Source organism: Oncorhynchus mykiss, chromosome 6 (assembly GCF_057628025.1).
Source record: "Oncorhynchus mykiss isolate SJ-2025 chromosome 6, ASM5762802v1, whole genome shotgun sequence".
Lineage (NCBI taxonomy): Eukaryota > Metazoa > Chordata > Actinopteri > Salmoniformes > Salmonidae > Oncorhynchus > Oncorhynchus mykiss.
In genome coordinates, this window is record NC_143027.1 from 57,167,637 (window position 1) to 57,190,011 (window position 22,375).

The 22,375-nt window shown below is 41.2% G+C and overlaps 1 protein-coding gene across 2 annotated transcripts; it reads right to left on the reverse strand.

Annotated features, from left to right (window-relative positions):
* Positions 1-2,745: 2,745 nt before the first annotated feature.
* LOC110526198 (midkine-B) lies at positions 2,746-15,594 on the reverse strand. Of its 2 annotated transcripts, XM_021606950.3 has the most exons (6): positions 15,241-15,429; positions 7,289-7,413; positions 5,660-5,742; positions 5,280-5,450; positions 3,822-3,983; positions 2,746-3,689 (listed from the first exon to the last, which is right to left on the reverse strand). In XM_021606950.3, the coding sequence occupies exons 2-6, from the start codon at positions 7,369-7,371 to the stop codon at positions 3,661-3,663; spliced, it is 528 nt and encodes a 175-aa protein (XP_021462625.1). In that variant the 5' UTR covers positions 7,372-7,413; positions 15,241-15,429; the 3' UTR covers positions 2,746-3,660. The 2 variants fall into 2 exon arrangements, with proteins under 2 accessions (XP_021462625.1, XP_021462626.1); XM_021606951.3 differs by lacking the exon at positions 7,289-7,413 and having other exon boundaries at positions 15,241-15,594.
* Positions 15,595-22,375: the final 6,781 nt, after the last annotated feature.

Consider the following 22,375-nt stretch of genomic DNA (forward strand, 5'->3'; position numbering starts at 1 on the left):
AATTAAACTGAGAATGAGATTTGGGTCTTGAAGACGTGCTTTGATGTGAGCATATTTTATGTGTGTTTGCAGGTGGGAGGTATTTGTACATTCACTCTGCCAAAACTATACACAGTTACAGTCACTCTACCTTCTAGATAACTTGAAACAGTCTAACCAAGTCTTATGTCTGGGTGTAGCCTAGGCTAGCTAACAAGCTAGCCAACTTCTTTCGCCAATCAGCTTCAGTCAGACGGTGTGTGACTGTGGCAAAGTTGGTTTGGCTTTGGATAGTCTATCTGTGGGCTAGTTTGGGACCGTCAATATATTACACAATGTAAATGGGAAAATATTTAAATGTTGCACACCTTTTAGATGTGTGCAATATTTGTATATGAATTTCCACAATTTATAGTTGGTTTGAGGTTTTTATGTCATACTAATTTGGAGCTATTGACATCTTAAAATCAAATCAAATCATCAAATTAAATCAAATTCAATTTGTCACAGATGTTAATGCGAGGGTAGCGAAATGCTTGTGCTTCTAGTTCCGACCATGCAGTAATATCTAACAAGCAATCTAACAATTTCACAATGACCTTATACACACAAGGGTAAAGGAATGAATAAGAATATGTACATAAAAAGATATGGATGAGCGATGGCCAAACGGCATAGGCAAGATGCAGTAGATGGTACAGAGTACAGTATATACACATGAGATGAGTAATGTAGGGTATGTAAATATTATATAAAGTGGCATTGTTTAAAGTGGCTAGTGATACATTTATGACATCCAATTTTTTATTATTAAAGTGTCTAGAGATTTGAGTCAGTATGTTGGCAGCAGCCACTCAATGTTAGTGATGGCTGTTTAAAAATCTGATGGCCTTGAGATAGAAGCTGTTTTTCAGTCTCTCGGTCCCTGCTTTGATGCACCTGTACTGACCTCGTCTTCTGGATGGTAGCGGGGTGAACAGGCAGTGGCTCGGGTGGTTGTTGTCCTTGATGATCTTTTTGGCCTTCCTGTGACATCGGGTGGTGTAGGTGTCCTGGAGGGCAGGTAGTTTGCCCCCGGTGATGTGTTGTGCAAACCTCACGACCCTCTGGAGAGCCTTACGGTTGTGGGCGGAGCAGTTGCCATACCAGGCGGTGATACAGCCTGACCGGATGCTCTCGATTGTGCATCTGTAGAAGAGTTTGAGTGTTTTTGGTGACAAGCCAAATTTCTTCAGCCTCCTGAGGTTGAAGAGGCGCTGCTGCACCTTCTTCACCACACTGTCTGTGTGGGGGGACCATTTCAGCTTGTCTGTGATGTGTACGCCGAGGAACTTAAAACTTTCCACCTTCTCCACTACTGTCCCGTCGATGTGGATAGGGGGCTGCTCCCTCTGCTGTTTCTGTTTGATGTTTGTTGACATTGAGTGTGAGGTTATTTTCCTGACACCACACTCACCTCCTCCCTGTAGGCTGTCCTGTCATTGTTGGTAATCAAGCCTACCACTGTAGTGTCGTCTGCAAACCTGATGATTGAGTTGGAGGCGTGCATGGCCATGCAGTCATGGGTGAACAGGGAGTACAGGAGAGGGCAGAGAACGCACCCTTGTGGGGCCCCAGTGTTGAGGATCAGCGGGGTGGAGATGTTGTTTTCTACCCTCACCACTTGGGGGCAGCCCGTCAGGAAGTCCAGGACCCAGTTGCACAGGGCAGGGTCGAGACCCAGGGTCTCGAGCTTAATGATGAGTTTGAAGGGTACTATGGTGTTAAATGCTGAGCTGTAATCGATGAACAGCATTCTTACATAGGTATTCCTCTCGTCCAGATGGGTTAGGGCAGTGTGCAGTGTGATTGAGAATGCGTCGTCTGTGGACCTATTGGGGCGGTAAGCAAATTGGAGTGGGTCTAGGGTGTCAGGTAGGGTGGAGGTGATATGGTCCTTGACTAGTCTCTCAAAGCACTTCATGATGATGGAAGTGAGTGCTACGGTGCAATAGTCATTTAGCTCAGTTACCTTAGCTTTCTTGGGAACAGGAACAATGGCTGGTGGCCCACATGAAGCATGTGGGAACAGCAGACTGGGATAAGGATTGATTGAATATGTCCTTAAATACACCAGCCAGCTGGTCTGTGCATGCTCTGAGGACGCGGCCAGGGATGCCGTCTGGGCCGGCAGCCTTGCGAGGGCTGGGCCAACAGCCTTGCGCTTAAATGTTTTACACACGTTGGCTGCAGTGAAGGAGAGCCCGCAGGTTTTGGTAGCGGGCTGTGTTGGTGGCACTGTATTGTCCTCAAAGCGAGCAAAGAAGTTGTTTCGTTTGTCTTGGAGCAAGGAATATTGTCCCATGTATGTACATTGTGTAATTTACTGATGGTCCGTACCTAGCCCCATAGGGATATCCAAAGTCAACCCAAATGTACAATGGTCAGCTACTTGGGTGCTGTCAGCTGTAGGCAGGAATTAAATATACACTTCATACCATGACATACCCTTTTTTCCTAATAATCTCCCAAATCTCAGTTTTGGACAAGACTGACTTTATGACCAACATTATCATATTTACATTTTGTAGTACATTTTGACACAAGAATACATGTACCTGACACATATCGATGCCACATAGGCTATTTTCAACCAGGGGCGTAGTTGTTTTGATTCAGTCTCTCTTTAATAGTATAAATGTAGTAAGTTAAACTGCCACTGTATATTTCAACAAAAGCAGAGACTCAACAAACCTTTATTAGGAAGAAACACGAAACAACCAATAGTCAAAATTCTGAGAGTTTATTTTAAGTGGTAGATGTTTTTCTGTTCCAAGGGTTTGTGTAATAATAATGACAGTAATTACAAAAATGAGAGTACAGATGAACTGTGTGAAGGCGTATGTATGTGTTTGCTAAAATATGAACGCAGCAGTTCGACTCAAAATCGCCTGACACCTTTTGAAGTATATATATTATAAAACTAATCGTTTTAACAATAACACTATTATCGTTACAAAGACAATGACTGCCTTCTCTTGAGCATTCAATCTCAGCTTTGTATTGTACATGAAACACGTTGAGCTGACAGTCCTCAGTTTACTAGAAAAATAGTTGATTTGCATCTCTACTTTTACTAATTGGCACACGCAACTGAAATCCACTCATCAATTCTGTTAGTAATACTAATTGGTAGTCAAGAGAAAACTATAACAATCACAACAATGTAAGATGAACATTTTTCATTTAAAAAAACTCAAGTATATCAAATCTACTGGTTAAAATCATCTCAAACAAGGAGCTTTGCCTTGACTCCAGTTGAACTAATGTAAAGGAACTGAGAGCGTACAAAAAAATACAACAAACTCTGGTTGTACATCACAAGGTTGTTTAGAGTTCAAGAGTATCTGTTTCTTGCATATCTTGCATAATACAGCATGTCCAGAACTGCATTCTTACTTGCCAAATTGCCAGGCCACTGACAGCTGGATATTTTTGTGATTTTTTTTTTGTGTTTGTCTACATTTGTGGGATATTTGGTCAATATTCAGAGACATTTAGCATTTGTTATACTGTATTTGAAGGAAGGGCCCACTTGACATCTCATAATTCACTTGTGCATATTATGTTTGTTGAAAAAGCAAAGGATATTGCGTAATAAAATCCAACCAATCACTTCTTCAATGTGGACTCATCCACCTTCTAGTTCTCCTTGCCTCTTCCCTTCTTTCCTGTAGGAAGACAAGAAAAAAAAATGATGAAACAATAGGGTAAATTCATCATAGATTCCTTGCTCAATATGACATACTCATTTGTGGATAGGAATTTTACTTTATTACATTACTTACATTTTTACTTCTTACCTTTGGCCTTTGTCTTGGTCTTTGTGGGGCATGGCTTAGACACCTTGATGGTGGGTTGGCACTCTGCGTCGTACAGGGCCTTTTTCAGGGTTCCAGACCGGTTCTTGGATCCAGTAGCTGTATCACACTCACCCCAGCTGCCAAACTTATACTTGCAGTCAGCTGAAATTGCACAGTTCAGAAGGGAAAACCGTTGAGTATGATAGTTTTAAAAAAAAAAGCCCACGTACGTTAGTTTCGTACGCTAGTTTCTTCCCTGCAATGAGTCTGGATCTGAGTACCTCCCCGATCCTTCACCGAATGCGGACACATTCGGGCCATCTGATTGGTCCAGAAACCAATGGTTTGGGCCAGAGCAAGAACACACGTGGGTAAAGTGACGGTTTGAAAATTCGGCATTGGCTTTGGTACTCTGATTGGTTAGAGACAATCCAATCATTGATGACTTTGCTTTGCACAACGCCCCTCGTGCCCCTCCTCCCAACAAACAACTTCAATGATGGCAGTCTCAGACTAAAGTATGTAGTGAACGACAGAGTAGCCGAAGAATTTAGTGTGAGTCATGTTGGGAAAATTATGATTAAATGACTGAACAAATCATTTTAAATGGAACTGTAACTAAGTAAACTTATACTCTGTTTTATTATATCTGATTAACAATATGAGTTCATAAGAAGGGATTGTGTGACACGGACAAGGAGTAATTAAAGTTAATGAACAACATTCCAACTAGGCAGAAATGAATGGGTTGTGGATTAAGTAAGCAGATAAGGTAGTTAACCTATGGTTGAACCGACAAAACTGAGCTCTGGGGTGTTTTAGATAAGGCTGTGAGTGCATTCCTAGGTTCTCTGTTAATTAGAACTGTCAGCTAAGTGGTTATCGATAATGTTGATGGGTCAAAAGTTAATTAAGTTATGTTGTGTGACCTGTGTGTGTGTTAGTAAGTTAGAATGAACTATTAACCTCACTTTGTCCCGGTCGAGAGGAGGGGATTCTGTTAAGCAATGAAATGGCGTCATGTTATTGTATATAAACTGTTGCTCGCGGTAACGTGGCAGCGCGCTCCGAGAATAAATTATGTTACCTATTATTGAAATGGCTGGTCTACGTCTATTTTATGCAAACAAGAATCTTACAAATTCTCATAAAATAGATTAAGTTTTTTCAATTAATGAAAACACATTGGCATCATTAAATTACAGTAACAGTCATCAGACTATCATAGAACAGTCTGAACATCATTTATTCTAAAGAAATTGTTCTATAGTTTTTTGCGGTTATGTAAATTACTAGGTATTTACTAAGAAATTCCATGATACAATTCTAATGATGTAGTAATAACCTATGAATGACATGTTTGCTATATTTTTGATTGACTGACCACCACTTTACACTTTGAGAAATTGCAGGGTATATCAAGGGAAATGGAATCATCTATCAATGTATAATTCCTACCGCCGAACTCCTTCTTCCAGTTGCAAGGCACTTTGCACTTCAGTTTCCTCATCTGGTCGTTGCAGGTGCCCTCTCTGACACCGGCTCCACAGTCTCCGTTGTTAGGCACACAGCTACCATAGCGCCATTCCGCACACTCAGTGGCAGCACCCTTGGCCCCTTTCCCCTTCTCTGTGAAACAAAAATGTCAAGATGTAATTATGAAAAAATAAATATATACAGATGACAGAAATAATATCAGCAATATTCCAATTAGTAATTAGTAAGGACATGTTTCCAACCTTTCATGGGGCTTTATGAACCTCATGAAAGGTGCAACTGCCGTGCTAATTCTAAAACTGGGCACGGCATATTAAAGCCACACATAGCAAATCCCTTACCTCTCTTGTTTTTCCCTGCTTCAGTGGTGACTATCATCAAGGCCACCAGAAGCACCACAACTGTTGAGAACAAACCTCGCATACTGGAGAGAAAAGAAGAAAAAAAAAAAGAGGGAAAAAAAACAAAAAACCATGCTTTTACAATCGTGGCACTAGAAATAATTTAGACATTCTGTAGGTTATATTGTGTGTCATTTGAGGTGACATCTGCTGTGCCAAAGGTCAACCTGATTTTTCCTCTGGTGTGTATCTATGATCGAGATGAGAGTTGAAAGACCACGATCAAGGTCAAATATTGATCGTTGCCAGCTAGTCAAACTAATTCACCCCTGTCCGTTCATGAGGAGTCTGCACATTACAATGAGAGGTTCTCTACTTTAGAGGTGAAAAGTGAATAAAGGATTATGGTCAAAGAGTAAAACACGTCATGTTATATAAAATGAATTACATGAAACCGTTTTAAAGCTTGACACTCGAGCCTGTGAGAGTGAGAACTAGGAAAATACATGTGAGAGGGCTGAAAGATTGTATTGATTTTTTCCCTATGCTCTCATGACTCAATTTAGGGTCAATCAGACAAACAGTGAGGCACACAACCAGCAATGAGGATCAATGGGTCATGAGCTACCCACTCCACCCTTTCACTTCCCCTTACACAAAACAACACGTTTTCCAACATGAACACCAAACAAAATACAACATTTCATTTTGTGACATGCAGTTGCCTGGAATATGTTCGAAAACATAAATCTATCCGGCTCATGTTGATGACACATTAAACACAATTCATGTCATCTTATTGTCACAATCGCGCGTCCCATCTTTGTGTATCATGGTCATTGCATTATGCAGACATAACACTGTGTTGTTGTTTTTTTACTTGGACATCATTGAACGCGCAATAGAACACCAGAATATGTACTGCAAAACATTTTTTTACCACGTTGCCGGACATTCTCCTCGGTTTCAATAACAAAAACAATAAAATATATAGCTGCAGGCACCAATGGTGTAGTTCAGCTATGGGCCTACCGTGCCACCATCAGGAAAAATTTGACACATAGCCCCAGGACGAGTTACTTCGGTACTTTCCAAATATCCGAATTCACAATCAAACTGATCATGCAATCATGCTTTTGATGTATGTTGGACCATTAACGTCTTCTTCTCCAGAACCGCTGGACCGATCGGGACCAAATTTGGTATATAGCATCTATGAATGCAAGACTAGCTGAAACAATATGGCCGCTATGAGCCAATGAGCTTGCATGTCCAACAGTGCCACAATGTGGCCAAACTCAACTCTACTTTACGGGTTAGCTAGGCTGGCCATGTTGTTTGAGGTATGTTTCTGCTAAACCCCTGAAAACAAAGGCACTGGGGCGACCAGTTACAGATTTCAGCTTTAAGTTCAAAAGAAAAGGACAGTAACTCACAGATAAAGAAATAGCCCTCTATTTCTGAAATGTCTGGTTGTCTATAAGGCATCCTCCAAGACTCTCAAGTTCTGAGTTTCTATTTATTCTCTGACTTAATTGAGTTCATGTCTATTCTTTCTGCCAACAGTCCCAGAGCTAGCAGCAGGGGATGGATGGCAGCACCAGATCACCATGGTGAAGGCTAACCCACCTGCTGGGAGGTGATAGGGGCCGCCCTGACAGGGAGAGCTCGATGGAAGAGGCTTGGTTTGAAGCAATTCTTCTGGGGGACATGGGGGAACTGCTTGTCTCTGTCTGGGTTAGAAGAGTTCAGAGCTGTGCCGGGACAGACAGGTCTAGTATTAGTTTGAAGAACACCCACAAAGAGTAACTCTTTTAATTCCAGGAATCTGACATCAATTACCCAAACAAGGTTGCCTATAATACCAAATCCTTGATTTTGTGGTGGGAATCTAAAAGTATTTCACGCTTTCCCTTCAAAAGATTAGCAGCCCTATTCAATCAATCTGTTTCCCAGGCTAATAAAAACTGAAACATTGCTTCTCACTATGCAAATAAGTATTTTAAATATTATTACGTTTATATCTGTGACATACAATCAACATTCAAGGCACAAGATGTGTTTTCTGTACCATACCCTGATTATTGGCTAGGATTAATTAGGACCCCTCGTTAATGACTGGCAAAATGCATAAATCATACAAGTTTCCTGGTGGAACACAAACAATGAAGCCATCGAGAACAAAGAATTGAGATCACACAGCAGCAGGAAACTAAGATGTCACGTTCTGGGCTGTTCACGAAATGTCATGTGGACGTTACAATGAATCTTCCTACAACACAAACTAAGACGCCAACCCAGCAAACCAAAATTGGTTCTGTGAAAGTTCCCAGAACATTAGTTAGGTTGTGGCAAATGTTCTCATAATACAACAACAGTCCAGTTGTGCTGATGATTATACAATGTTTTGTCAAGATCGTTAGAAGCATACTCGGACCAACGTGCAGCGTGATCTGGGTTCCACATCTTTATTTAGTGAAATGCACAAAACAATAAAGCAAGAACAAACGTGACGACAATGGAGTGCTGACATACAACTACTCATAAACAATATCCCACAAAACACAGGTGGAAAAAAGCTACCTGGCCTGGACATCGGTGCAGAGGAAGACTCCTGCCATGGGGCTGGACTGGACGCCGTGCTTGTACTGGACATCGGCGCAGAGGAAGGCTCCTGCCTTGGATCTGGACTGGACGCCGTGCTCGGACTGGACATAGGCGCAGAGGAAGGCTCCTGAGCTGGAGGTTCTGGACCGTGGACCGTCTCAGGAGGTTCGGACTGTGGACCATCTCAGGAGGTTCCGGACTGTGGACCGTCGTAGGACGTTCCGGACTGGAAATCGTCACCGGAGGTTCCGGACTGGAAATCGTCACCGAAAGCTCTGGACTGGGGGCCGTCGCCGGAAGCTCTGGAATGGGGACCGTCGCCGGAAGCTCTGGACTGGGGACCGTCGCCGGAAGCTCTGGACTGGGGACCGTCGCCGGAAGCTCTGGACTGGGGACCGTCGCCGGAAGCTCTGGACTGGGGACTGTCGCCGGAAGCTCTGGACTGGGGAGGCACACTGGAGGCCTGATGTGTGGGGCCGGCACATGCGGCACCGGACTGGTGACACGCACCTCAGGGTGAGTGCGAGGAGCAGGCACAGGACGTACCTGACTGGGAAGGCGCACTTCAGGGAGAATGCGAGGAGCAGGCACAGGATGTACCTGACTGGGAAGGCGCACTTCAGGGAGAATGCGAGGAGCAGGCACAGGACGTACCTGACTGGGAACATGCACTTCAGGGAGAATGCGAGGAGCAGGCACAGGACATACCTGACTGGGAAGGCGCACTTGAGGGAGAGTGCGAGGAGCAGGAACATACTTGGCTGTGGAGACGTACTGGAGACCTGGTGCGTATAGCCGGCATCAATGGTACCGGTTCGATGATACACCTCACCCAGCAAATGCGAGGAGCTGGCACAGGATGTACCCGGCTGTGAATTCGCACTGGAGACCTGGTGCGTATAGCCGGCATCAATTGTACTGGAACTTTAACACACATGCTGACTCATGTGGCATTAAACTAATTACACGCTCCTTAGGGCAACTGTCGTGCATCTTCCACCAACTTAACAACTCTCTCCGCTCTTTCTCCTCCAATACCTCCATTCAATCTCTGACGCTCTCCTTTCACTCTCCTCCAGTATCTCCCTCTTCTCCCAGACTGGCTCTGGTTCACTCCTCGGCTCCGCCGACCACCCCATGTGCCACCCCCAATTAGTTTTTTTTCGGTCTGTCTTTTGGGCTTTCCTTGTGGCCGCGAACCCCGGCGTCGTCACTGTCCTCCCTTCTCTCCTTGCGTCTCCCGCCAAGGAAGGCGATCCTTTCCTGACAGGATTTCCTCCCAAGTTCAGGATCCCTTCCCATCCAGAATCTCCTCCCAAGTCCATGTTACCCTCTCCTCCTGGGCACGCTGCTTGGTCCTGTTGTGGTGGGATATTCTGTCACGATCGTTAGAAGCATACTCGGACCAACGTGCAGCGTGATCTGGGTTCCACATCTTTATTTAGTGAAACGCACAAAACAATAACGCAAGAACGAAACGTGATGACAATTGAGTGCTGACATACAACTACCCATAAACAATATCCCACAAAACACAGGTGGAAAAAAGCTACCTAAATATGATCCCCAATTAGAGACAACGATTACCAGCTGTCTCTAATTGGGAATCATACAAAATCACCAACATAGAAAACAAAACTAGAACCCCACATAGAAATAATAAACTAGACTAACCCCCAGTCACGCCCTGACCATAGAAAATAAGGGCTCTCTAAGGTCAGGACGTGACATGTTTCTATAAAACATTCGCTTGATGTTGCAAGAATGATCCCAGAACACATTTGGTCTGTTCTTTAAAGGTTCCCGGAATGTTTCATTAGGTTGTGGGAACAGTCTGGTGAGAACATTGTGGGAACATCACAAAGATATGTTCCCAAAACGTAAAAACCTTCCAGTTGTGCAGATGATTACGCAATGTTTATGCAATTATGCAATTTGAGAATGCAAAAAACATTCACCTGATGTTACGTGAACATTCCCAGAACACATTTTTTTATGTTCTTTAAAAGTTCCTAACACATATCTTTATGTTGTGGGAACATGGCAAAAAATATATTCCCAAAACACAACTGTCCAGTTGTGCAGATAATTACAAGGTTTCTATTAGGTTGAAAAAACATGTACCTGTTGTTGCAAGAACGTTCCCAGAACGTATTATTATGTTCTTTAAAAGGTTCCTAAAACATTTATTTAGGTTATGGGAACATTGTGGGGATATGACAAGATAGGTTCCAAAAACACAAAATCTGGGTGCACAAAACATTCCCTCAATGTTCCCAGAATTATCAAATTAAGTTTTGAACAGTCCATCGATGTTTCTTTCATGTGTCAGTGTTATCTTACTGTTTAGGAAGTTAGTTGTACAACAATCCATGTAGAAACACACGGCAATTTACTTTTATTTTCCCTCCAAACTTGATTTCAGAATTCATGTTCAATTATTTCCTGGCAGATTGTGGTGAGGTGTACATAGACGTGCATATGTACTAAGACATATACTGTAGCCATAGTTTGGATCATTATTTAAGGATCCACTAGAAACATCAAGATCGTGGTGGTGCAGCAAACCAAGTAGAAAACTAAGTAGGCTACAAGGCTTGAAGATGGCAGATTGCAGGTTCAAATCTACTTGATTGCCATTGTTGAAAAAAGCTACAGCTTTGTTTGGACAATACCCTAATATGATATAATGATGAAAGAGGATAGGGATGCCATTTGTTTAAAACTTTGGCAACTTCCTACAGCATAATAATGTTACATTACACATCAATGTTAGCAGAACATTGCAGCAATGTTTTCAGAACTAATTGCATTATCGTTGAAGTATGTTTTTAGAACAATTCTGGATCGTCGTGTCATAACCTTACAGAATAGCTTTATTAGAGTCCTGCAGGGAGGTTTATTGTAATCGGGGTTAATAGTAATATCCCCATCAACATTCGCTGAATATTCCTGGAATGTTTTTTAAGAACAACTTCTATTGCGCCAACATTATATTGCTTAAGTATTTTCAGGGAACATTATTACAACCATCATGTCACAATGTCACACTATAACCTTTTTGAAACCATTGTAGGAATGAATATTCCCTGCTTTTTGTCATGGGTGTTTTGAAAATCATTTCCCTCAACATTAGCAGAACGTTCCTGTACTGTTTCCTCAGAACCAGTTCTACTGTTCCCACATTTTGTTGCGGCAGTATGTTTCTAAGAACATTACTGGAACATTGTGTTCTTACATTCCCTGGCAACCTAATGACAACCTAATGACAACCTTAGGGAAATGTTCTGTTGCAGTTTTTACAGATGTTGTGAAGAAAATGCGAGTGAATGTTGGGAGAAGATTCCAAGGACATAGCCACAGGAAGCACCCCCTGATGAATCTAAATACCACCACCCCCCCCCCCCCCCCCCCCCACGTCGACTTAACGGGAATCTTAGATAATGTTCTGTGAATGTTCCCGGTTTTCTGGGAAGTCTCTGATGAACAGCACCCTTGTGTATTTCCCGTTGCCCACGCAAACTCATCTAACAGCAACATTTGTTTTATTGGTTTGTGCCTGAGCCAATATGTCCAGAAGCCGAGCAGAGATGGCAGTCACATCCTCTCACATTGCAGTATGCTCGCATTGAACTTTCCCTGCCTGCGGGCAACCCTGGATAGAAAGGTCAGCTACAACTGATGAATCAACAACTCACTGGAAAAGTCCAATCCATTAGAGGTTATCACCTCTCTGAACTATGGCCTCGTACTGTGTGAGGTAGAATGCCATAAGCGGCAGCCATCCACTCACTACTGAAAGGGAGCTGGTCTACCTGAGAATCTACCAAGGCACAATCCTTTTATCAGGCAATTTTACAATTGGCTTCTGAAAGTGTTATATCTGTATTTGACTGCTCATCAAAAGGACTGAGAATGAAAGCGATGGCTACACAAATACCAGGCCAGCAGGCCCTCTGGCACATACGCTTACTGCTCCTCTTCAAGCCAGTTGATCAAATATTCTGCTGGCCTAGTAAATCTGTCTTCTGTCCTCAAAAAAGTAATTAGGCGCCAGTGGCCAGTAAGCATAACTAAACACTCCAAGCAACCATAAAACTCTGGAAACTCCCCATTCTCAACTGCCATCACTCCCCCCCCCCCCCCCCCCCACCCCCCAGCTAGCAGTTCCAATGACATTCTTCCCCTGGTCATAAATGTCGAGGGGCTACTCCAGGCAACACATTTGTCATTGATGAAACAACACCCAGCAGGCCTCGACTAACCCACTGAGCCTTGCCGTTGGTGAGGCCCGGAGAGCCCTCAAAATCTTTCATCGTTCTTTGCTAATGCAGAGCTAAAACAGAGCCTTTTGCTGGTCTCCTTTCACTCCATTCTAAAGGGCCACTAGACAGATATCCCATGCAGAGTCTTTGTTCCACACATCTGAATGTGACCTTAGCATATTGGGAGAAAGGTCCTCTTAAAATACTACAGCTTACAAGAGCTAGCATGCTGAAAGACTTGCTAAATATGCCGACAAACATTGCTATTTTTATCCGTGCCAGTCATTTTTTATCCATCAGTAATGCAGCTGTAACAAGAATGTTAGAATACTTAGGTATGGGTGTGTAAGAGATCTTCTTTACCCAACCATAAACATGTTATTATGAAACATCGCTCACTATTAACACCCCACCCAACTACCACCATCTACCCATCACACAATGGGATGAACATAATATTAATTGCCTAGCAGAAAGCAAACCAAATAGTAAAATTGGACCAGACACCGTAACCATCATAATTCAACTGACTCAAATGGTGGTTCCTCTTGCTAATCATCTGATAATGGTCAAATAGATAACATTAGAGTTACTGTCAAACACACATCTTGATCAGTTCTACAACGAAACAATAACAACCCAATGGAAAGCAGGACCACGCTGAACCTGAAAAGCATAAAGCATAAAGGGTTAAAGTCACTCTTGTTTTTACTGCAAAGCAGCATTCCTCGTCTTCTCAGAAAAGCCACTGACCGCAAAAAAAAAGGATGGAATGCCCACTAAGACCAATAAGAGAGAAGCTGCGGGGTCGAGGGTCACTCTAAAGAAAGACAGTTAACAAAGACCCAGAATGCCCTGGCCTACTTAAGGAAGTAACACTTAGTGGCCAACAAATGGCTGAATCACATGCTTTATTTGATCTAATATACAAAATATAGGTGGATTCTGGCCGTCAGAGACCGACAGTGCAAGGACATAGTGGTTCACATTATTGACTCAAATAGGATGAGTGCACTTTATCTACTATATGGTCAACAGCTAAACGTTCTCCCTGCCATCAATGACGTGAAAATATTATCCCTTATGGTTGAGGCTTGGCAGTCATGACAGAATGGTTTATTCTCTAAAAGAGACAATGGCCCTTGCCTACTTACTTCACATTCCTTCTTATTTCACGATACGCTAACATAACCAACGACAGACTCCATCATACCCATTAGCAGTGAGAGAATAGTTGAGGGGCCCTGCAGGCTGAACGGTGCATTTCAATAGCCAGGGAGAGTTTTATCTGTCTTTTCAAAGCTGTTTTCTCTCCACTGATTATCTGTGCCATTGCCTCGAGGTCCATCTGCCAAGCTCACACAAGCTGTAAAGCCCCATGCTACCCCTCCTCCCTTTCTAAAAACATAACCCCGAGGCACAATCTGTATCCAGCGTGCCCAATAGCTTTCTAAAAGAGACAAAAATACAACAGGAAAAACAATGATAACAACAGATTGAGGACTATCTTTTCCCCATTTCATCTCTCTAAGGTTATGTTGCTTTGGTTGTTATCTCTGACTGCAAATCAACTTTTACAGCCTCTTACACAGCCCCTACTTTGGATCGGGGGGAGCAGATAATTGTGGTCAGGTGAAAAGGTCCTGGGCAGTGAAAGACAAAGAAAGGAGAACAACTCTTGAGTGGAGTGGATAGCAGTGAATGCAAGTACTTGAGTTTGGAGTCGATTTCAATGGTCATATTCTTGAGGTGGAAGAGATTTACATTTACATCCGTTTTAGTCATTTAGCAGGAGCTCTTATCCCGAGTCACTTACAGTTATTGCTCATGTGAAGTTTTCTGGTCATAAAAACCATTCAATGGCCCAAACTTAGAGCAAAAGATTTCTGGCACATGAACACAATTAAGATTGTGGAATAAATGGCTACTTTAAGATGAACAAAGATATGCAAAAGTACACTTTCAAACTGCGTAGCTTTCACTACAGCTGAAATAGTAACAACTAAACATAATGACTTATATGAAACAATATTCTTATATTGCGCAGGATTTAGTTCTAAATGAATAGCCACGTTACTGTAACTATTTTGAGCTGTTATACTTGAGTTTGGAAGAAGTCCAGAGGGTACACCACTCACACACGTCTTATTATCATCAAAACTAGAATGTGTCACCCCTGAGGACGTTGTCACACAGTGAAAAGTAGCTAACATAATTTGAAAGTGATTAAACTCAAAGCAAAACAATTACAACAAAACGTATCTTGGCCTCAAGTTCTTCTGAGCCCTAAACAGAACCGTTGTAGAATGAAACATATTACTTCATATTTAGGATTCAACGAACGTGTATGACAATACGCAGTGCCATTGCGCTTCTTGCGCAAATCGCGTGTATGGGACAAAAGTTGTGTGTTCGTTACTGGCAAAAGTTATGAATATATGCAGTAAAGTCAACACATGGTGCATAAATTACTTAAAAGACCATAAAAATAAAAACTCAATAAAGAAACCTACACACAAATAAAACCTCCCAAGAAAAATAACTCTAATTGAGAAATTACACACGACATGTCAGTTATCCTCCAGAGGATTCCGATGATGGAGACTATATATTTGAACTATTAAAAGTGAGTAATGACAACGTTGTATTGAGTGACACAAAGTAATCATTTTATCACTATACATTTGGATAAATACACATATAACTTACTTGTTTCTTTGATCGTACTTCTTGGCGAGAGTTAAAGGTCTTACTCTGAGCCACAAGAGAGTCCTACAGTCCTAGAATACCTCTATCCCGGTCAGCTTGCTCTTATTTGTCGCCCTCCCCTTTGTTTCTCCAAAACTAGTTTGAGCTGGTAACATTAGGGCCACACTAAATTAACCACCTAGTGACATCACTAACCCACGTGATGATTACGGGTCAAGAGACACCTAACCGCGCAACCCCTAGCCTAGGGTATAAACTTTTTGTTTTATTTTTGTGAATCCCTAGAAGCCTAAATTATTATGTCTCAGTCATTGTTCTAGTCTTTCGAATCTACAAGTATTTTTTCTGCTTGATAATTAAAAATACATTGATTGCTATATATACACCCATATCAATTTCACCACCAGACATTACCACAGAGAAAGGAAAGCATAATGACGTGCTCAGACTACCTACCATAGACTCTATAGATTCTATTATTCTATGGTGCCTACAGAATGCCTAGGGATGTAGGCATCAGAAATGCAGTGGTGTAAAGTACTTAAGTAAAAAATACTTTAAAGTACTACCTAAGTAGTTTTTTTTGTATCTGTATTTTACTTTACTATTTATATTTTTTGACAACTTTTACTTTTACTTCACTACATTCCTAATGAAAATAATGTATTTTCCCTGACACCCAAAAGAACACGTTACGTTTTGAATGCTTAGCAGGACGGGAAAATGGTCCAATTCATGCAGTTATCCAGACAACACATGGTCATCCCTTCTGCCTCTAATCATGCGTACTCACTAAACAAATGCATCTTTCGCAAATTATATCTGCGTGTTGGAGTGTGCCCCTTGCCATCCATACAGTTTAAAAACAAGAAAATGGTCCTGCCTGCTTTGCTTAATAGAAGGAATTTTAAATGATTCATACTTTTACTTTTGATACTTACAAATACTGTTAGACTTTTACTCAAGTAGTATTTTACTGGGTGACTTTTACTTTCTATTAAGGTATCTATTCTTTTACTCAAGTATGACAATTGGGTACCTTTTCCACCACTCCACAGTAAATGCTATACAGGAGGACAGGAGGGATTGACCAGTCATTTGCCCTATATTTGCTGGCCACCTCTGATTTTGTAGCCAGAGAGCTTATTGTCACACAACAGCTTCCATTAGACAGGGACACTGGTTAAGAGCCATTTATAAACACCACGTGTAAGCCAGAGGAAGCTGGTGGGAGGAGCTATAGGAGGACAGGAAGACTGTAATGGAATTAATGGTATGGTGTCAAACATATGGAAACCACATGGTTTGACCATTTATTCAATTTCAGCCATATACAATGAGTCCGTCCTCCTGTAGCTCCTCCTACCAGCCTACTCTAGTGTAAGCAAATGCTCGACCACAGGGCAGAGTAACAGTGTGGTGCCTAGATAGGCTGACAGTGTTTTACAGTAAATAACCACATTTTCAATAACTAGATGACTGTACTGATAACATACAACGTATTCAGTATGTGTCTACATGTTATCTAGTATCGATGTACAGTATATCCAAGATAACTCTGTGACCTCGGGCCATGTGATTTGGTAATCCCAGGAGGGCAGGGGAGGTGAGTCAGGACCACAATAGCGATCAGACCAGAATCTGAACCATAGACAGGGACATTTCCAATTGCCAGTTGGATAGCATGCCAACAATGAATCAGAGCAAGGGGAAAAAAGCTGTTCAATTTCACAAATGGACCAAACTGATAAACACACATCCAATACAACATCCAGCAGTAACTAGTCAGTATCCAATTACAGTATTGAATCATTCCAGACGATGCACTATGAATCAGCTCTGACTTACATGACTCATCATTTTCAAACACATTGCATGTTGCAACACCGAGGCATTTAACTATCATTATTACTTTCCTTCAGACATTTTTACAAAAATGGCAGTTTGTCTCACTGGGTTGGACCATCAAGCTTTGCTTACATACCAGTATACGCTGCTCTATGCTCTGTCTGAGCACTGGGTTTAGGCCTCAGGGAATCTTTGAGGTCTTTATCTCAGTTGTTGATATCTTTTGAGCTGGTCTTGCAGCCAGGGATTAGGGAGCCGCGAATGGCCTATGAGGACGGTTTGTTTTTACCAGATCCTTGTAAAAAAAAAAATATGTTTTACAGGTGTGGGTAGCTTTATGGTTTGCAACAAATGAGGGGAAATGTGCAGTCTCAAAAGGCTTTCAATACTTGCACTGCAATGGCTTTATGTGGTTGGGCGTTCAGGATTGGTCGAAACCAGTGTCTCATATGAGCCAATGCTATCATCCAGACAGATCATGTAACATTGCAAGGCCAAATAAAGGCTCAAGAATAAAATGAAGATGCAACATAGTCCATTTGATCGCTGTCATGAGTCCACCAAATTAATAAATAGAGTAGCTGGCATTTCGTCTTGATAGCCTCTAATTGTGAGGAATAAACACTTGTATTACATCACAAGCCCTTGGATTTCATCAGTAATTATTGAGGCTGTTTTACTCAAATTACAAGAGGGTACACTCCAAACTGTGGACTTCTAACCGCTTTTAAAGACATTGTGTGTTTGGGTTAGACTGCTAACCTTAGCCATATGTCAACCCTTATACCACCTCCAAAATCCCGTATACCACCTCCCATTGAACCCCTCATTGTGTACAAGGAAACTTTGAAAAGAACCAGGCTAACAGACAGTTGAGGTGGACTCCATTCTTATCAGTCAGTCAGTCTACAGTAACAATCATCACCTGTGCAGTAGGTCACCTGAGGTAGCTGATAAATATTAATAGGACCTTATACAAATACAGGGTTATTAAGAAGTGCACTTTTACCGAAAGGATAAATAGAATCAACACTCACAAGTCATTACAATAAATACAATGCAGGGTTATTAAGAAGTGCACTTTTACTGAAAGGATCAATAGAATCAAAACTCACAAGAAAGTCATCACAATAAATACAGTTGTTTAAGTACCATCCTTTATTATGTTTTTCCCCCAAGCAGATAACAAAAAAATTATATATACAAATCAGCCAATAGAAACAAATATACAGATTGATATCGTCAACATTGCACACCAGTCTGTCCATCACGTTTTGGTCACTATTTATACGAAGTAAAAAAAATGGCATATTTTTGAATAAAGAAAAAAACACAATATTGCACAGTAATTTAAATGTTCTCTATTTATTTATTTTAATTGTGATAGATACTCTCGCACCTGAATTGCACAGCAACTCAAAACAAAGCACAGATAATATACATAAACTACCATTTCTTGTTCTATTGCAGCTCCCTTAAAAATGTCATAAAAGAGGCATTTAAATTGTCTGACCCCATTCAGTCACTGTAAACCCTGCCTGCATTGCACTCATGCAACTGAACACTAATAAAGTTTTGCGTTAATGCAGTTATAGCATTGGTAGTTCCACGCTCCTGCCATTCCAAAGAGCACTTTCCACTTGTATGTATATCAAAGACAGTGGATTTCTACTGAATATAGTACTTTTAAAATCAGCGGACATACGGAAATGACGATGGGAGAGGGTGCTCTTTGCAGTAGTCGACAACATGGAACGTGGGGCTATAACGCATCTTTAGATTAGCATTTAAAATATCATGTTGGGGAATGTGTCATTTCAAATAGAAAATAAATTATTTTGTGATAACACCTATGGGAAGTGTTTACTTGCGCACACCATAACAGGATAGAGCTCATGACATGAAATAGTGTCTGATAATAATAGTCTTGTATTTTCTGTTCAACGTAAGCTATGGGTAAAGGCACTACGCAAAGCTAAGGTGACAATGTGAGATGTTGAAATGGCTGAGTTAATGTACAGAAAATTACACGAAAACAGTAAAACTCATAATGGAGCGATGAACATGTCAAAAAATAGCTTGGGATGTGATGGCAAGTCTCTGGGCCAGATTCAAATCTGTATACTGTAGTACAAGCGCACAAAACATACTACTGTAAGGCTGAGGTTATTCAACTCAATTCCAAGAGGTAACTTTGTACTACATGCTCCGTTTTGCCTTTCCTCTGCTGTTGTCAAATTATTTTCTGATGAAACTTAAACACCAACAAATAATGCTACAATCTGGTAGATCATAGACGATAGATAAGATGCTGTGGAGAGATGCTGTCTTTAGTTTCCAAGGCAACTTTCACCAGGATATCATATGAGGCATCATTATTAATAAATGCATTGCACCTTAGATAGCGATGTCAAGATTAATCATGAGCAATCTTACTTATTCAACAAGTGTCTCCGACTTTTAGAATGTAAAATGTTTGAGCAACGTTTTCCTCTGTACATTTTGGCATGTTTAATTCCCGTGGTAGGTTTGGACATACAGTGCATGCGTAAAGTAATCAGACACCTTGACTTTTTCCACATTGTGTTACGTTACAGCCTTATTCTAAAACCGATAATACATTTTTTTCTCATATATCTACACACAATACCCCATAATGACAAAGCAAAAACTTTTCATTTTTTATTCTTGCAGATGTAAAAAACTTATTTCCATAAGTATTCAGACCATTTGCTATGAGACTCAAAATTGAGCTCAGGTGCATCCTGTTTCCATTGATCATCCTTGAGATGTTCCTACAACTTGATTGGAGACCAGCTGTGGTAAATTCAATTGATTGGACATGATTTGGAAAGGCACACACCTGTCTATATAAGGTCCCACAGTGCATGTCAGAGCAAAAACCAAGCCATGGGGTCGAATTAATTGTCCGTAGAGCTCCGAGAAAAGATTGTGTTGAAGCACAATTTTTGCAGCATTCAAGTTCCCCAAGACACAGTGGCCTCCATCATTCTTAAATGGAAGATGTTTGGAACCACCAAGATTCTTCCTATAGCTGGTCTTGGTCAGGGAGGTGACTAAGAACCCAATGGTCACTCTGACATAGCTCCAGAGTTCCTCTGTGGAGATGGGAGAACTTTCCAGAAGGACAACCATCTCTGCAGCACTCCACCAATCAGGCCTTTATGGTAGAGGGGCCAGACGGAAGCCACCCCTCAGTAAAAGGCACATGACAGCCCGCTTGGAGTTTTCCAAAAGGCACCAAAGGGACTCAGACCATGAGAAACAAGATTTTCAGTTTTGATGAAACCAAGATTGAACTCTTTGGCCTGAATACCAAGTGTCACGTCTGGAGGAAACCTGGCACCATCCCTACGGTGAAGCATGGTGGTGGCAGCATCATGCTGTGGGGATGTTTTTCAGCAGCAGGTACTAGGAGACTAATCAGGATTGAGGGAAAGATGAACGGAGCAAAGTACAGAGAGATCCTTGATGAAAACCTGCTCCAGAGTGCTCAGGACCTCAGACTGGGGCGAAGGTTCACATTCCAACAGGACAACGATCCTAAGTACACAGCCAAGACATCTCAGGAGTGGCTTGGGACAAGTCTTTGAATGTCCTTGAGTGGCCGAGCCAGAGTCAAGACTTGAACCCGATCTAACATCTCTGGAGAGACCTGAAAACAGCTGTGTAGCGACATTCCCCATCCAAAGTGACAGAGCTTGAGAGGATCTGCAGAGAAGAATGGGAGAAACTCCCCAAATACAGGTGTGCCAAGCTTGTAGCGTCATACCCAATAAGACTTGAGGCTGTAATCGCTGCCAAAGGTGCTTCAACAAAGTACTGAGTAAAGGGTCTGAATACTTATGAAAATGTGATATTTCAGTATTTTATTTGTAATATATTGGCAAAATGTCTTAACACCTGTTTTTGCTTTGACATTATGGGGTATTGTGTGGATATTGATGAGGGAAAAATACAGTTTAACCCGTTTTAGAGTAAGGCCATAACGTAACAAAATGTGGAAAAAGTGGAAAAAGTCAAGGGGTCTGAATACTTTGCGAAAGCACTGTATATGTTCATTAGAAATCTGACATGACCATTTCATAATTGATTCAATATGGTTGACAAGTCGTAATTTTAAATAAATAAAAAATCTTAACCGACTTACCTGTATAAGTAAGAAAAAAAAGAATACAAAAATAAAATAAAGACGACATTTACAATAATGTATTTTTTTGTGTTTGGTGGCACAAATCATCTCTTCGAGGAAAGATCATGCAAGGCCTCCATAAAAGTCTGTCAATCAACAACAACACGCACTGTGCATACTACATAATCAGAATCCCCAATGGTATGATGCTGGAAACGGATTTAGAAAACCTCTGATAAATGTGAATATCCTAATGCTGTTTTAATCTATATTTCCATTGGAAATGGACAAATATATACTGTAAGTTGAGAAAAACACTATTATAATGATTCCACGGTGTACTTTCCAAGATCACAGTGAACTACAGTTGTTTAACTTGGTCCAGATCCTCAAATACATGAAACATACAAAATAGTGCAGGTAGATAAGGCTTCAATAAAAACCTGATGTTAATATACATCCAAAATATATAAATCCATGTCAGTCTCTAAACAAGAGGATATATTTTACATAACCTGATCAAACATGCACCTCTTTCAGTATGCAGTATAATCATAAATGCCTCAAATGATGATATCCAATCTTCTCAGCCTCAAGGCTAACATGATATTTCAATTATAGTGAAGTCATCTAAATGGGGGGCCTTGAGGCTGTGTGGCGGAGAGTGATGCGGTCGCTGGAGATGGGGGGTGTGAGCAGGTGGGTCTAGGCAGGGGTGATGTTGTGGATGTTTGTGTGCGTCTGTGTGTTGTCGTTTGTATGTGGATGTTTTCTATCGTTAAAAATTAAAAAAAAAAAAAAACGTGTACCCCCCCCAAAAAAATAATTTCTGTGAGAACATATGATTATGTACGAGGTGTAGAACTACACAGTTCATTTACTTTTCATCATCAAATAAAAAATATATGTTGTTATCGTCAGTCTGGAATTAGAAACAGGAGAGGACTTTCACTGACGACATATTTCCTATCACAGAAACTGATTCAGTGATACATGAAGAAATGTATCTGGCCATAATAGAGAACAGCAATGATTTACAATGAAATGCATCTTAGTTGGCATGATGGATTGTTTTAAAGGTCAAAACTAGAAACTTTTGACAACAAACAGAATCCAGCAAAAATGTGCATATGA